The sequence below is a fragment of the Coffea arabica genome, chromosome 3e (assembly GCF_036785885.1).
Source record: "Coffea arabica cultivar ET-39 chromosome 3e, Coffea Arabica ET-39 HiFi, whole genome shotgun sequence".
Classification (NCBI taxonomy): Eukaryota; Viridiplantae; Streptophyta; class Magnoliopsida; order Gentianales; family Rubiaceae; genus Coffea; species Coffea arabica.
This window is the reverse complement of record NC_092315.1, coordinates 37,948,418-37,966,996: the sequence shown is the minus strand read 5'-3', so window position 1 is coordinate 37,966,996 and position 18,579 is coordinate 37,948,418. Positions and strand designations below refer to the sequence as shown.

At 33.9% G+C, this 18,579-nt stretch overlaps 1 protein-coding gene and 1 long non-coding RNA gene across 2 annotated transcripts; both read right to left on the bottom strand.

Annotated features, from left to right (window-relative positions):
* Positions 1-18: 18 nt before the first annotated feature.
* On the bottom strand, positions 19-2,944 carry LOC140038488 (uncharacterized). Its single transcript, XM_072083860.1, has 2 exons — positions 2,458-2,944; positions 19-1,926 (listed from the first exon to the last, which is right to left on the bottom strand). The coding sequence occupies exon 2, from the start codon at positions 1,921-1,923 to the stop codon at positions 19-21; it is 1,905 nt and encodes a 634-aa protein (XP_071939961.1). The 5' UTR covers positions 1,924-1,926; positions 2,458-2,944.
* A 1,998-nt stretch (positions 2,945-4,942) lies between these two features.
* Positions 4,943-8,308, bottom strand: LOC113738033 (uncharacterized). The gene is made up of 4 exons (XR_003460021.2): positions 7,049-8,308; positions 6,900-6,941; positions 6,405-6,436; positions 4,943-5,687 (listed from the first exon to the last, which is right to left on the bottom strand). It is a non-coding gene; the product is annotated as an uncharacterized lncRNA (long non-coding RNA).
* Positions 8,309-18,579: the final 10,271 nt, after the last annotated feature.

Sequence of the window (18,579 nt, the reverse complement as noted above, 5' to 3'; positions counted from 1 at the left end):
ATCACAACAATAATAAAATTAATAACTAAGAAAATCTGCTAACAAGTAACAAATGTAATGAAATAATAATTTCAAAAATAATACCTCACAAAAAATTTCCACGCGATAATGATGAAAATTAGTGATGGTTTGACCTCTGCGACTGCGCCTGGCATTGCCACGGATTGCTATACTGTCTTCCATATCAATCACGGGAATCATATTCAACTCACAAAAATTGTTGACTTCATCTAAAATTATTTGCCATCCCTCTTCCCTAAAGTCTTGCAATTGAGATTTCATAGTATCAATCAAACTCATGGCTTGGACAATATTTTGATCCCTTTGTTGCAAAACAAGTGACAAGTCATTTGTGATTCCCAATAAATACTTCATCAGGTGCAATGCAAAAACAAACTCATAATCATTCATTCTATCAATCAAACCCCTGGCCATACCTCTATTGTCAGAAGTGGAGGCATCATCTTGTATATTTCCCAATATTCCAATCACCGAAGCCCACATAGAGGATAGACGAAGTAATGTTAGATAGTGTGATCCCCAACGAGTATCCCCTGGTCTTGCTAAACTAGTTTCTTGATTTTTGCCTTTTCCACTAATAATATCTCCACTGTCTAAAAGTGCAACAATCTTATCATGTTCTATTTGTCTTAATTGATCTCTCCTTTTACATGATACTCCAGTTAAATTGACAATCATAGAGACATAGACAAAGAATTCACTGATAATGATATTTCCCTTAGCAACAGCAACAATAACTAACTGGAGTTGGTGAGCAAAACAGTGAATATACATCGCATAGGGATTTTCTTGTAATATAAGGGCCTTCAAACCATTGAACTCACCTCGCATATTTGAAGCTCCATCATATCCTTGACCTCTCAATTTGGATAATGATAATCCGTGTTGCGCGAATAAAGAATCAATTGCATCTTTCAAACAAAGAGATGTGGTGTCAGACACATGTACAATTGCAAGGAAACGTTCAATCACACGCCCTTCTTTGTTCACATATCTCAAAACAACTCCCATTTGCTCTTTCACTGAACTGTCTCGAGACTCATCAACTATTAGGGAAAAATAATTGTCTCCAATATCATTGATTATAACACTTGTGATCTCTGAGGCACAAGCATGTGCCAGATCTTTTTGAATCATTGGAGAAGTTAGTTGATTATTTGCAGGAGCATTTTGATTTACAACCTCAAAAATCTCAGTATTTCGCTGGCTATACCAATCAAACAATTCAAGAAAATTGCCTCTATTTGAAGAACTAGTTGACTCATCATTTCCACGAAAAGCCAATCCTTGCTTCAAAAGAAAGCGGGTCACATCCAGAGCAGCAGTTAAACGGGTGCGATATGCAATATCTATTTCGCGCCCACAAGATCGTAGCACATTTGACACACTATGCCTTTGATCTTGAAAACTTTCAAACTGTATTCTAGCATCATTATGGCAACTATTCACAGCTCCAATATGTTCATTAAATCTTTCCATTGCCTTTTTCCAATTATTGAATCCCGTTTTTGTAAAGGCATCCTCTGCATATCGACCTCCCTTATTTTGTGTTTTGAAAAGAAAGCACCAAAAGCAAAACGCCGCATCTTTCGATATGCTATACTCTAACCATACAAACTTTTGATACCAAATATCTTGGAAACTTCTATGTTGTTGACCAAATGATGTTTTTGGATACATATGGCCAATCGGTTGGCAAGGTCCCCTAGTCAAATACTCTCTTCGGACATGGTCTCGAAGAGAAATATCAAATTTCTCAACTGATTTTCGTAATCCCGGATCACTAACAATATCATTTAAATTCAATTCCACACAAGATTGATTTTGAACTGGTTCACTAATATTAGGCTCATTTGAAGATTCACCACTACGGACTCGTTTAGGTTTAAAGAATCTCTCCATTTTCTGTCACAATTAAATAATTGTGGTTAAATTCAATAAAATTATGCAATTCAATAATCAATTAATTTAAAATTCATATAAATAATTCTTTAATTTAATAATAAATTCATATTACTTATATTTCTCAATTTATAAAATTCATTATATAAAATTATCAAAAAGTTAAAATAAGGTACAACTAAATACCCATATAATTTCTAATTCAATCTCATAAAATTTTGAATTTATATTTACATTCAAAATTTCTAATTCACATAATTAATTCTTAAAATTTCAAATATAAAACTAACAAAATTTTAAAAACTAAATACAACCTAAAATCTATACAATTTCTAAACTAATTTCTAATTTAAATTTAATATCATTAAATTTTTTAATGTAATCTTTCAAATTCTTAAATTACATTAACATAAACTAAATAAAAATTAATCTTAATCAAATTAATATCAAGATACTCAAAATTCAAAAATAATTTAAACATATAATTAACAAAAATATAAAGATGAATATTGTAATTTAAACCAAAAAACTAACCTAAAAGATTTATGTGAATGGAATGGTGGAGAGTTGGAGTCTTGGAGCCTTGAATTGAAGGCTTGAAGCAGGATGGTAGAATCTCAAGTTCTCAACTGAAGCTTCTTGGAGTTCTTGGAGCCTGGCGTGAGTGGCGTCTTCTTCTTGGAGTTGGAGACTTGGAGTCTTGTTTCAGTTGTTTGCCCTTTGGCCTTTGGCATTGGCGGCGACGCGGCGTGCTTTTGCATCAGATGAAGCCTTAGGGCTTCATCTGATGTATTTTTTTTTTCCCTCATTATACAAAACGACATCGTTCCACTAAAAGTGAAACGACGTCGTTTTGTATTTAGAGGGCAAAAAAAAAATTCAACATAAATTGGGTCATCTTCTTCCTCGGACCTCAGCAGTCAGCAGACTCAGCAGTGCTGGCAGCGGCTTTCCAGGCCCAGCTATTCTTGAGGTCCTCTGCAGCATTCATGGAGGCATCAGGCATGGAGCCATGGACATGGACAGGCACGGATTTAAGGGGGGGCTGGTAGGGGCTGGTGGGGGCTGGCCGCCGGAATCCCCTATATATAGGGGATTTTCCGGCGGCTTGGGGGGGGCTTAAGCCCCCACCAGCCCCCCCTTAAATCCGTGCCTGGTTATGCAAGTCTTTGGCTCATGGTTGCATTGAGATAAGAAAAAATTATTCATTTCTTGCTAGTTACTTTTATTTTTGTGGCATTGCTGCCAAACTTATATCACTTTTTTATTTTACGCTCTAAGCTTCAATTTTGAACAGTTTACATCCTAAATTCTCAATTTTGGATACTTTATACCTTAAATCTCAAGCTTGTCCTATTTAAATCCAATCAATGACAACTTTATTCAAAATTAATGGTATAGAACATCCAACAAATCAAGGATAATGTGCCAAAAGTAATCAAAAGGTGCAAAGGTATCATATCAAAATAAAAACAATACATTATCATTAATTTGCACCATCTTTTATTTTGTTAATTTTGCTAACAGTATTAGTAATTGAGATCATATAAATAAATGATAATGTGATAAAAATGGTCAAAAAAAGCTAAGGATTTGTAGCTGGAACAAAAAGATACATTATTGTTAATTTTCATCACCTTTTATCTCATTAATTTTGTGAACATAATCATTGATTGGACTTAAATGGGACAAGTTTGAGAGTTTAGGGTGCAAAGTGTTCAAAATTAAGAGTTTGAGGTGAAATGTTTAAAAATTAAAGTTTAAGGTACAAAATAAGAAAATGATGCAAGTTTAGGAGTCCAAAATAGAATTAATCGTTCTTGCAAATATATAAGTTTTGAGTTAATTATTGTATTTTGTGGTTTATATATTTTGCTTTATTTTTTGAATGCTTACATTTTCGTTTTTGGGAGTTTCTATGAGGTCTAAACAACAAACCAAAATTCTCGAATAAGAATCACTATTGATCAATAGAATGAAAAAGAAATTTATCTCCAGTACTATTTGTATTCAGACAGGTTAATTTGTCCACAATATCTAGCTACGAGTACATGGTGCAACTTTGACTCTGTTCGTGCATAGCAAATTCTTGGTCTGACAAAGTTGCAAGTCGGCTTTGATATGATTTTCTGTGAATGTGTCCTAATAATGTCAAGGCAAATTTAACAAAGTCTTGAACCCATTTGGATTGCTATATTTTAGAATTTTTATATAAAAAATGTACTACAAGAATTTGATGTATATATGATAAAAAGATAATTGAAAAATATGTTAGTAAAAAACGTGAAATTTTTTTTTTTAAGAAAACTACAATCCACACATAGGTTGCCACTTATGTCTTTAAAGAAAACTAACATTTTTGCCTAATTGAAAGATGTTATCCTCTGGATTATGATTGCAAGCACCTTTCGCCTTGGAAGTTACAAAATTCACAAGTGAAAATTTTGTCAAATCACAATTTGATTGTTCCCAAACCATTTTCTTCAGGTTAGCAAGACCGGGATTAAACTTACTGTTATTGTGGCACACCATTTGCTCCACTTTCTATTGTACATATTACAAAGGAGATGAACTTTTGTAACGAAAAGTGTAGTATCAACAGTGCTACCCTTTCGTAACAATTTGTAATTCAATTTTCTAGTACCAAAATATTTTTTATTTATTGGTTTACCCTTCTTTTCACTTTGCATCCGTCTTAGTAACTCTTCCACATTTTTGGGTCAATGAAAAGTTGAGGAAGAGAAAATTACCACATTCTAAGGGTTGAGCAAGTTATCGATGCATTTTTCAGCAACTTACTGTTATTCTTATGGGTTGCTTCTCAACCGAAGACCACTGGAAGCGAATCTTGAATCCAAACTTTACATAGACTAGGAGGGAATCACCGCGCGATGCGCGGTGTTAATTTCATGTTGCCCAGAAAATGCCCAAATTCATAAGTGGAGATATCATGATTTGGATGCATTGCATTTAAGTTATTTCGTTATAAAATGATTAAACTTTTAAATAAGCGAAAGCGTGAGCAAATAAATGGGTAACTTTTCTCGATTTCCAATTGCTATGCATGTTTAGCTAATCCTTATCCCTTCTCACCATTTCAAATTTACGTGATCCTTATCCGTTAATCTTATGAACTAATCTGGAACACAGAAAATTGAAATCACATCTACAAAACCATTCAGCCTTTTTTTTTCTTCCAAGGAGACAGTAGCATCGAACTTCTTAATTGCCTTCGATGTGCATATAGCAACTCTTAGACGACGACTGACTCAATGTGAAACCTAAAATGTTTTAATTTTCGAAAGGACTTCTCAGAGATAGAGGCAGGAATTTCTCGATGACCGTACACGTCAGGAGTCCATCCAGGAAAGTGTGGTACATCCTCTTTCCGTCTCCTATTTGCAGAAGTCCCAAGTACTCTGAATGAGCCTCACGAAGCCCAGACTGCGTGGGGTGGTTCATGCTAACCACCAGACTGACGGAACCACATACACAAGAAGGCACCCTTGGCTTCGTCTTCACCTCTCCGAGCCACTGCATTTCCGCCAGTGGACAGCATCATGCGGAACAAAGCCCATTCACTATCATTAGTTCTTAATCGTTCGTCGACTGCCTCGAGCCAGCAAGATATCTCTCCCGAACAAGGTAAGAGGAAGCTGGGTAGATGAAGTTTGTATGATCTATCAACGACCAGCACCAGTTACTATCACGACATTGGCAGTCCCATATATTTAGTCCCTAGAATGTTGCATAAGCTCAAACCACTGCACGTAAAATACAGAAAAAATTGGTTAGACTCGGATCATAATATATAGTGCTACAGTAGTATTCCATACCTTTTAGGCCTGAGAGAGAGAGAGAGGGGGGGGGAGGGGGGAACAGAACCATCTCACACACTTAGAAATATACTCTCTATTTAAAACGTTACTATGAAGCTTTGGTCTGACTATGTTCAATTTTTTTGGTTTTGTCATGTCTACGTAGTAATTGCTAAGCATCAGCTGTGTTGCATAGAAACACGGTGGAGTCAATAATCATCTAGTTCATATTTTCTCTCATGCAGAAATGGAGATATTCTATGGAATCAACAAACTCAATAAGATAAATACAAAATTCTGATTTTAGGTCCATGTAAACTTTCTTGCTTTCCAGTTTTACCTACTACAAACAAATTAATAGTTTTGGCATTTTGTCAAACACTTGATTTCATATAAATATCATTGCATTATTACAGAAATTTAGAATTAAAAAAATTCTCAAATGACATCTATAAAATACTCAAATGACTACAAATTCTAGTAACATTATATCAACTTTCATGTTTCAAAGGTTTAGGAAACATGCCACAACCTAATCTTTTGAAGGCCAACTAATCCATGATAACCAATATCAAAACTTACACCTAATAGGTTATAATCATAAATAAATCAACAATTCAAGGGAAAATAAAAAAAATTTTACAAAAGGACAGAGCAAAAAACCTGTAATGTGACAAAATCAAGGATAACCTCTTCTGCAAGGAAAAAAAATGCAAGATGATGTTTAGGGTACAAATGGCAATGAAATAGATACAGTCAAATATTCATTTACTATAACCTACCCAAAATATATATATATATATTCGCTTACTATTACATACAAAAGGCTGGAAAATAATCCCTCACTACATAACCTAGATTATTTCGAAAAAGAATTGAAGAATTTTCCCAAACTTTGACATGAAATATAAAAAAAAACGTAAATTAGGAAAAAAGAAACCAGGAAAAATTTCTTATAAAGGCATTAGATCGGGAAAAGTTCCAAAAAACTTTCTCAGATTTGTTAAATCCTTTTTAATACTTTTTGGCCAAGAACAAAATTGAGATACAAATACGGCAAGAGAAGGAAGAATACCAGGCAAAAGGGGGGGGGGGGGAAGAGCAAAACTAACCACGTGTTTTAGAACACAATTTTAAAAACAGAGAAAAAAATCTTACAGAGTCTCACAAGAATGCTGGAAGAGTTTCCAAAATTTTCACCTGCAATATCACAAATAAATACGAATTAGATTAGTTCAGACAACTAAACCAAAAAAGAAAAATAGAAGGCTAGAGAAAATCAGGGAGGGAAAGAAAAAAATACCAACCATCTGTTTTGGTCCTGATGTTGCCGGTCATGGAGAATAAGAGAGATATCCTTAACTATAGACACAGAGATCCCGTGGGATCCTACATGTACATGCAACATATCTGGCATTCCGTAATCAGACGCTAGACACAGCCACCGGAGATCTAACGTCAGTTTGGTACTCACATAAACAAAATCACACAATACTATACTATTAGTCCATCACTATCAAAGAACCAGTACACAACTGCCAAATACTTGCAAGGTTTAAGAGACAATACAGACCTGCCAACTTTCTTCAAATTACCTGCTATATATGCCATGCCTCCATATACCGCCATTGCAACGAAAAAAAATACCTGGGCATGGTGATGTAAAACGAAACCCGCCTATATAGAGCAGTCCCTGGCCTTTGGCTTTCCCCTGTCTTCGCATCACTGTCCTTCCATCTCGCATGCTCACACAGTGGGAGTGCGGTGGTCTTCTGCTGAGAATATAAATGCGCAAGACAACATCACTACAATTTATTTCCCATTTTGCCGTTCCCTCACCGTGTTTTCATGGAGCCACGAGGTGTTCTCCTCTTAGGTTTCATCTGCGTTATCGTCGCCGGCGTCGGTGGCCAAGCTCCGCCCAGCCCACCCACCACTACTTCCTCTCCTCCTACTCCCACTGCACCCACCACAGCTCCCCCTGCTCCTCCTACTCCCACAGCTTCACCTCCCCCTACCACCAATCCACCTCCAACTCCAACTCCAACATCATCCCCGCCCCCTGTACCTTCATCTCCTCCTCTCGTAGTGTCGTCGCCTCCGCCAACTGTCACTTCTCCATAGAAGGGATTTGGGGGTGTCGAGGAAAATGAAGAAGAAAAGAGAGAGATGGTCTTAGAGAGAGAGAGAGAGAGAGGAGAATAGCGATGAACAAGGAGAAAGAGAACCCTTCTTAATTGTGATGTATCGAGCCATGCGCTAGTCCCATCTCGGCAGAATACGTCAGAAAAAAAAGAACAAGGGGTACAGTAGCCGTGGTGGTCCGGTGGTTTGAGTATGAGAGGAGAAAACAACGATGAGAGAGAAACACTTGATGGGAGACGGGAGACACTTAATGGGAATAGGAATCTCGAGCCCACCCCATTTGTCGTTCCAACCAAGGAGCAGATAAGGGAACAAGAAAACTCTCCAATATTTCTAGCTGGGCACGTGATTTTGGCATGAGGAGGACGACCACATTTGAACCAATGAGAGCTTGACACATCAGCAGACGACCACTCTTTTGCCAAAACTCATTCGCGCTTTTACTATATAGGTTGATGAGGTGGGTGAGCTTTTCCCGACCCTTGTTGGCATTCTTGCTTCAAGTTATCGAAGCGCTAGTGAACTTTGTGAACATGAAAATGAAGCTAGTAGCATAACCGCTTAATCAACGGGACTGGGGATTTTCGTATAGTTACTCTGTTGTACTTTCTACACTATATAATATGTGCTTATATAAGTTTTATTTGTGGACATCATATAAAAATATAAAATACACTCGTTATTGTAAACGTATACTTGCATTGTATATGTAGTATATCAACCACAATTAGTCGAATCTAAGTCAACCATATGTATCCCATTTCCCAATCAACGGGCCTCGTTTTCAAGCCTATACTGGTACAAGTATTCATAACTTAAACCTAGTCATGAACTCCAAAGAAATTGCTAAACTAAATCAACTGCTCGTAATATTTGTAGTGGAGATCCACACCATTTTTACTTTCCAATCGGCTCATTGAAAAACAAAAAGCCCGATCCACACCATTTTAATTATTTTTTACCTCGTCTATGCCAACAAGCCCGATCCACACCATTTTAATTTCCGATCTAGCCTGAAAGTTAAACCTGATGATTGGCCTTTCTTGTTGCTGGGCTTCATTCACATAGATGAAAAGATTTTAGGTTTGCGGTAATGTCACGGCCCTAGCCAATAGGCTAGAAAGATCACGCCATACACCAATATTGTGAAATTTAAGTATACTGGGTCACTCTTATTCATGTCAAGATGACAAAGTTGGACGTGAAATTTTAAATTTTAAATTAAATAAAAGCCCAAATGTAAACAAGTCAAACCATCACCCATAAAGGGTCACATAAAAAAAAAAAATTTGCTTCCAAACTTTTATGGGATAATTGCAGAAACCTCCCCTAACTTTTATAGTAATAGCATTGACCTCCCCTATCAATTTTAAAATAGCACTTACCTCCCCTATCAAAAGTTGGAGGCAATTTAATAGGCAAAAGTGGGTCAATTTACTAAAGTACCCCTGCCATGATTTAATTTTACCAAATGAATGTGATGAGTACTTTCATCAAACCCAACAAAACATTTGTTAATAAATATTACACTAAATTAACTATTTCTGCATAGTTTAACTAATTAACTAAATAATTAATAATCTAATTAATTAATAACTAATTATCTAATTAACTAATTATCTAATTGTTAATAGTTATTAACTAATCAAACTATTTCTGCATAATTAAACTAATTAACTATTAACTAATTAATTAATTAACTAATTAACTAATTTCTATTTATCTAATTAACTAATCACTATTTATCTAATTAACTAATTATCTAATTAACTAATTAACTAAACCTGTGGTCTGTCCGAAACTAATAAACTATTTGCATGTTAAACTAATTAACTAATTAGTTGCTTAACTAATTAACTACCTAATTATCTAATTAATCAATTAACTAATTAACTAATTTTTGTTTATCTAATTAACTAATTATCTAATTAACTAAAGTTGTTGTCTATCCGAAACTAATAAACTATTTGCAGGTTAAACTAATTAACTAATTAACTGCTTAACTAATTAACTAAAGCTGTTGTCTATCCTAAACTAACAAACTATTTGCATGTTAAACTAATTAACTAATTAACTGCTTAACTAATTAACTAACTAATTATCCAATTAATTAATTAACTAATTTTTATTTATCTAATTAACTAATTATCTAATTATCTAATTAACTAATTAACTAAAGTTGTTGTCTATCCGAAACTAATAAACTATTTGCATGTTAAACTAATTAACTAATTAATCGCTTAACTAATTAACTAATTAACTAAAGCTGTTGTCTGTCCGAAACTAACAACTATTTGCATGTTAAACTAATTAACTAATTAACTACTTAACTAATTATCTAATTAATTAATTAACTAATTAACTACTTAACTAATTAACTAACTAATTATCTAATTAATTAATTAAATAATTAACTCATTTCTGTTTATCTAATTAGCTTAACTAATTAACTAACTAGTTATCTAATTAATTAATTAATTAACTAATTTCTATTTATCTAATTAACTAATTAACTAAAACTATTGTCTGTCTGAAACTAACAAACTATTTGCATGTTAAACTAATTAACTAATTAATTAGCTAACTAATTAACTAATTAATTAGCTAACTAATTAACAAACTATTTGCATGTTAAACTATATGCAGTACGCATTACCTATTTAAAGTATCGGCTCTTTATAGGTATTTTACTTTCAAACATTTAATTTATGATAAAAATATCAATATTTGTAAATAAAATTCAAAAAGTATTACAAAAAATATCAATATTCTTATTTTCAAACATTTAATTTATGGCCCTATGCCCCTCCCTTTTTGTAAGAATATTACTGTAACACTTTTTGAATTTTACTTACAAACATTGATGTTTTTATCATAAATTAAATGTTTGAAAGTAAAATACCCATAAAGAGCCGATACTTTAAATAGATAATGCGTACTGCATATAGTTTAACATGCAAATAGTCTGTTAATTAGTTAGTTAGTTAATTAGTTGTTTAGTTAAGCAGTTAATTAGTTAATTAGTTTAGCATGCAAATAGTTTGTTAGTTTCGGACAGACAACAACTTTAGTTAATTAGTTAATTAGTTAAGCAGTTAATTAGATAAATAGAAATTAGTTAATTAGTTAATTAATTAGTTAATTAGTTAATTAGATAATTAATTAGTTAATAATTAATCAGATAATTAGTTAATAGTTAATTAGTTTAACTATTAACTAATTAGATAATTAGTTAAGCAATTGTCAAACAAATAATAATTGTCAACCAAGAAGAGGGCAAAATTGGAAGAAATTTCTTATCTCACTTCTACAAAAGCTGTCAGGGAGGTTTCTGCAACGAATTGTTACTGTTCAGGGGAGGTGAATGCAATTTCAAAATCTAGAGGGGAGGTCAGTGTAAATGTCAGAAATCTCAGGGGAGGTTTCTGCAATTATCCCAACTTTTATTGATTAAAAACCCATGACAAATTTCCTCTTTTTTTTTTATAAAAGCAAATTACATTAACAAATTGCTGGAAATAGGGCTACAAAGGAATCAAACTACTTGTGAGCTCTCGCAAGTCGACTCGATCAAAGTTTGATTAATTTCAGTCGACATCAAGTTTGAGTCGAACTAGAATTGATCAAATCAAGTTATCTAACTCGAGTCGAGCATAAAGAAGTTCAGGTGCTCGACTTGAGCTCGTCAAAGTTGAGCCCAAGTTGAGTTCGAGCTACTCGATTGAGTCTGCAAGTCAAGCTCGAGTAGGGATATTATGTACTTAAGAGCTTGTCGAGTTCTATCGAGTACTCGCTATAATATTTAATTACTATTTTAAAAATAACTAAATTATTCCTTCAGTTGGACGAGCTCGACATTGAACTCGAGTATTGACTCGATCTCTAACGAGTCGAGCTCGAGCCTGGAATATATTGTTTCAAGTCGAGGTCGAGTGCAGTATAACTTACTCCATTGAGTTTGAGCTCAAGCAGTGTGTTTGATCATCGAGCTCGAGTTTGAGTATGGGGATATTCGAGCTAGACTTGAATCGATGTCACCTCTATTACAAAGTATCACATGCGAGTCTACATCAAGTACAATACAAATCACTCAGGGGAAGAACCTTCACAAGATTAAAGAAGAAAAGGATGAAGAAGAATTATATCAGTGATTTTGCAACTAATCAAGAAGTGGCAATCAAAATTTCATGAGTTTAAAGATTGCTTATCAGGACATCATGCCAACTATGTATTGATAGTGTGGGAGTCATTTCAATTGAAGATTGATAGTGCATACATAAATATGTTAGAACAGGTTGGTGTACATATTCCCATGTAAAATTTTTTCCTTCTAGGTTAAAAGAATATTTTAATGCTCTTGCTACTGCCAATATTAATTGCTTCTAATTCATATTTAATAGCCTTTTAAAATATGGAAAATCATGGCAGATATGCTCAGAAGGTTAATGCAGTTTGATAAAAAAGGTAACCGTGTATTTAAGAAATACAAAACAAATCAACGTCTTTTCTTTGGAAAGTAAATATTCAAGATTAATTGGACAAAATAGAGGGAAATACGGGAAAATAAAACAGTAACGCATTAATCAATGTAAAAATCAATAGAAGGAAGAAAAAAAGGCAAGAGGATCGTGAGAATGAAATTCTAAGTTACATTTGGAGTAAAATGTTATTCTTTATATTCTAATGATAATAAAAAAAACACACTAGCAATCTTTATGATAATGAGTACGAGTTAGTTAAAAGCTAAAAATGTTAAATAATTTGCTGGTATCAAAGACTAAATAACATGGAATTGGGGCAGTATGGTTGGGTTGGGTATGGTTGTTGTACTTTATTCATAATTTAATGTACACTTATAGATGCAGTTCTATTTATGCATTGAATTAATATGCACGAATAAAATTTATAATTACAATAAACTGAGCAAATTTATATAGGAAACTACCATATTATGTAGAAAGTATAACAATTAAATAATTGTACAAAAATTCCAATTGCACCTGCCCCTCCCTGGTCCAAACAACATAACTCCATGAGATTAGCTGGTTCAGGACTTGCCTTTCTTACTAGCAAAAATTTGTCTCATTGTGGAAGCTCTGTAAAGGTAGTTATAGGTAGGAGTTGTACAAAAATTTCAACTCTACCTGATCTTGGTCCAAACAACATAGCCCCAAGGGAACAGCTGGTTTAGGGATTTGCTTTTCTAACTAGCAAATACTCTGTCTCATTATGGGATGCTTCATAAAGGTCGTTATAATGAAGGGTACGGTATCTTAGTCGAGTATTGATGTCAACCTCTAGCCATCCTATCCTAGGCAGAATACTAGAATAGAATATAGAACTAACCACTCAGCTTTGACTAAGTGGCCTCCTATAGGTCAGGGGTTCGAACCTTACCTGTAGTGAAAAAAATCCAAAGAAGGCGTTAGAATACTTTTTTGATCTAGTCAGATTCTTATACCTATTAACCCATTATACACAGCCTCTTTAGATTCCCCTCCCCCTGGATTAGGATAGATTAGATTATAGAAATATTATCGTTGCCGTTTAAAAAAAATATAACTAGCATTTCGACAAATTCAGTTAGGCTTGCCAATTGTATTATGATAGTTTAGGAAAATGAGAATTAGCTACCAAAAACCTTATTCACAAGATTTGCAAAGATGATACAATACTTCATTTAAGTCAAAGTGAACAAATCTCTACTTTTTGAGAGCCGGAAATGACATTCTTAGTTGAAAAAGGTGAAAGAATGGACTTAACTTGCAATTTGGTCTAATTTTATATCAAGGATAAACAAATTTTGACCAAACTTCCTCCATTTTTCATCTAACTTGGCCAGTCACATGAAGAGGGAAAAGAGAGAAAGAAAGCTTCAACTTCATCCTCCATTCTTTGCTTGAATCTTGAGATTTCACCGATAATCTTGCAAAATACTCCATAGAAGTTGTTCTCTAAGGAAGCTTAAGGGTTTTTGTGGAGTGATTTGGGAAGATAAAGGTGTTGGTAACCTCTTTGCATAAGGTTTAAGGTATTTATGGCAAGAAACTCTCTCTACTTCAAGTAATTGTAAATTAGTGGCTTATGGTTGCAACTTTGGTAGTTTTATGCAATACTTCATGTTTGGAAATGTTGATATGGAAATTTTTGATTTTTATAGTGAATTTTCTGCCCATATATGAAGCTTAAAGATTTACCATGATTTACTAGCTTTGACATGTGAAACATTTAGTGTTTATGTGTTAGTTTACTTTGCCTAAAGAAATTTCCATCTTGGGTGCATAAATTTCAGTTTAGGGTTTCCAATTTTTAGCTTTATTGTGGTTGATGTTTGAGCTATATATGTGCTATATTTGGATGGTATTGTGGCCTATGACTTGTGGTTGTGATTGAGGTTAAATTGAGAGGAAATTGGGTGCTAATTTTGGATGGAAAAGTAAAGAAAACAAGACGAGGTGCTACTGAAAATTTGTCTCAAAGGAACCATTGGGCAGCCGTAGGAAATCTGCTATATCTTGTTGTAGAAAAGTCGGAATTGAGTTCCGTTTGTTGCATTTGAAACTAAAATCAGAGTATTATGTTTGTTGCTTTTGAAACTAAAATCAGAGTACTATCAACAAAATTTCAGCCTTTTTCTCAATTCCCTTGAATATCTGTATTTTTTCAAAGTTGATTGAAATTGCATACCTGTTCTGTCTTGTACTGGATGAAGCAGCAATTTGTGGTTCGAATTTGACTGACTTATGGTCTGAATCTTATAAATGTGTCTTCTAAGAACTTGTAACCCTTTGAATCTATTTTCCGATGGTCTAAAGTTTATCAATTTTGGACTTAAGAATCTTGAGATATGATTTTTCAAATAGTATTGTGCAAAGCTGAGAAATTCCATTCTTTTAGAACCATTTGTACCCCACTTTAACTTTGGAGTTGGTCGATCATTTTGGGTATGGTTTATGAGTGGAAGTGAGGTTTAAATGAGAGGACATGAAGTCTTAGAAACCTTAATTTCTTCATGCATTTGGCTTTGTATTGCTAGCCTTGTAATATGATATGTGACTACAGGACTCGAGAGAGTTCAAGAGGACGAACCAGGGTTAAAGTGAAGTATTACCATTGATTTGTGAGTGTACCACTCCCATGATTTGTTGTTTAACTGGTTTATCTGTACTTGCAATCTGTGATTTGAATGACTGAACCATCTGTTTATTCTGGACGAGATGAAGGTGTACTTTATCACACTCGTTTCTCTGGCCTGTGTGACTGTTTACTGTATAAATTGGAATCTGATACTTGTGCCTGATATGATGTTGTTTGGACGTGTATCCAATGACCGTATTGTGAAATCTGAGCTCAACCTCATTGGTAGTTAACTGAATCGAGCCAGTAAGGCCTTGGTCGAGGAAAATTGACAAGCTATAGGGACTGTTTCTGGGAAATCTTTGGTAGTGGAGACTCTAGATTTTCGATATATTCGAGTATTACCACTTCTACTTCTATGTGGTGTTCGGGCCCAGCAAAAGGTATGTTTGGTGGATGGAAGTTGGTGTAAAGTGGTGCTCTACTGGATTGGTTACTTTACTTGAAAGTTGACGGAGTGTCAACTACTACTTGATCAAGCTCTGGTGAAGCAACGGGAATTTGGCTCTTGAGAGCTACCTGTATCCTTTCCATTTGAATTACTATGTTTAACTGAGGTGTTTGTTCATCTTTATATCTGGTGTTTCTATATGATTGATGAAAAGTGAAGTTTCCTGATTCTTGACTGCTTGTACTTTTGGTACCTCATTGAGCATAAGCTTACCCCTTTCCCGTTATCTTTGTTTTCCTTACAGGGGACAAACTTTCAAACCATGATTTTTGAAGAAAGGGTCGAGTCAATGTAGACATTCTTTTGTTAAGCTCTTCTATAATAGAAAACCCTATTTGTATTTTGATCAATTATCACATTTTGATTTGTAAAGTTCCAATGTATATATATCTAAGTGTTTAATCATGTGTTTCAATAGTAGTCCTTTGAGATTGTACATTTCCAGGGTTATATGAACTTTTCGTGTGTTCATTGGAAATTTAAGCGAGTGCGGAACTTGACGAGAAAAGAATGAAAATTTGGCGGGAAGCTGATGCAGGAAATCCGGCCGTATATCTAGCCAGTTCTTGGCCGGATACTTGGCCGGATTGACAGGGGAGAAAGAAAAAAATTCGTCTTGGCTCACTGCCCTGAATCCGGCCGGATATCCGGCCAACTTTTGGCCGGATTCTGACGTGGCACTTGTTCTTTTCATTTTTCGTTGGCGCATGTAATCGAAGTACTATTGCATCGTTTAGTTTGGCTAATTCAATTTCTGACAATTCATTTTCTCGCAGTTCTTTTGCACGTTTTGTAGGGTTTACGTATATTTCGGATCAGTAGTCCTGACGAGAATTGGGCAGACGGTCCTTCGAACCCTTTGGTTCGCCTTAGGGGGAGGTGGGACTGTCACAAAGTGCAATCACCACTGGACTAACAATTCATTTGTTAGTTGCTTTGTCCTTCTTATATTATATATTATATTTTTTTCTTATTTTATTTTTTCAAAACAAAATTTATTTGGAATCTTTTAATAATATTTTATTATTCCCCAAACTCTATAGGTTATGAAATGGAGTTAAAAAATAGCATATTACACAATTCATTTTAAAGGCAAATATCATTCTTAATAAACTTTTGCACTTAAAATTCATAAATAAACTAGATAATTGCACTTAGATAAAATTTTATACTTGAAATTTGGTGGATTACTAAACAAATTTAGGTTGTTAATTCTTATAAGAATTAACGATTGTATAATAAATTAGACTAATTGAACATTTATTATGGCATAGTTTATTATGGTTTCAACCATATCATAAATTATGAGACCTAATATTTAAATATATTTAGTGATCCATCGGTTGGACTACTCACCCACTGATTGAGCCAATAATCCATTGACCCACCTATTTCACCGAGTTCCTCCCTGAGCTAGGTTTAATAACTATGGTTTCGACATATCTTCATGATGCTTGATGTTTGTGTTATCCAAACAATGGGCACTAAGAAATCAGCTCTTATTACTTTTCTACTCCCAAAAACATATAATGTAGATAAAACTAGAAATATTTGCATAATGGTAGTTACAAACTTAAATCCGTTTGCAGTAAAAAACATATAGTTTTCCCCTGTTGTCCCACGTGACGACACGTTGCCTCCCTATTCACCGTTCATGCTTGGGACAGACACGTGAACGATAAATAGGAGGTTGACGTGTTATCCATTTCAAGGATGGACAACACATGGGTTATTGGACTTTTTGCCATGTGGCCGAAGGCCATTGGCCACTTACTAACCACGTCAAGCATGTGGGCCCCACAATGCCATTGTTTCGCTGGCCATTGCATTATTTATTTTGTTTGTGTCCAATCATGAATTGAAAATAGACAAGGGAGGAGCAATTTTTTCGATTGTTTAGAAACGGGGCAGGAGGCAGGGGAGTATACCCTTGCCCTGCCACTCGTTAAAAAAATAATATGTATGTATATAATTATATATGTAATATTTAATTTAATTAGTTATAAACTTATAATAATGATATTATTAGTTATATATATTATATAATGGATATTAGTATATGCAATATAATTGATGTTATCAATTATAATAATAATTATACATGTCTACTAATCAAAATTATTAATTAGTTATACTAAATTAACTAATATATTTATACTAAATTCCTAATTACAAATAACAAAATAACATTTTTTTCCTCAAAAAAAAACAATAATATCTTAATAATTATATTTGTGTTAAAAGTAAAAACTTGACTACTTTATTTATATTTGTTTCATCATATTTAATTGTATTTAAATCATTTTTGTTTGATTATTTTTATGGATTTCAATTGTGAAATTAGAATGGATAATAACTTGGTGATCTGTTGATATTTTAGTACTTGATTATTTGCTAAAATTTGACTATAAAAAAAATTATATGACAACTTTTTATTAGCCCCGTGAGGACACTCACGGGGAAAGTTGGGCAGGGCGGGGGGAAGGTGGTGGGGTGGGGGTGGGATCTCCTGCCCCACCCTTGCCCCGCTGCCATCTCTAATATTTTCCAATGCATTGTTTATTGTCGCGAGGTCATAATAAGATATGTCAAGAAATTTTCAATTGTTGAGCATTAGTGCCAAAATCAACATATCTGAATGCCAAAGTTGACTTCCAATGATATTATGTAAAATGACATTTTTTGACTCTCACTTTTTTAAAATAACATTTTTCTTCCCTCACTTTCAAAAGTGTAAATTTGCGTCATTTATAAATTTAAATCGGTTAAATTTGGTCTTTACCTAGATTTCTGACTAGTTTTTGGATGAAATTTACTAGGTGCCTTGTACGCACTCATTTTTGATGAGCAAAATTGTGAAATTAAATTTCACATAATCCAATCCATAGTCCCTCATATTTTACAAAATAAAATTTTTCCTCCCTCATATTTCATAAAATGAAATTTTCATCCTCATGGATCATGTTTATGAATAGTTTTTTTTCTTTTTTTTAACCCATGTATATATCTATTTGATTTCACCTAAACAATATGAATAACATGTAATATATCTCTATTTACAATTAGCTTGTTTAGGTGAAATCAAATAGACATATACATGGATTT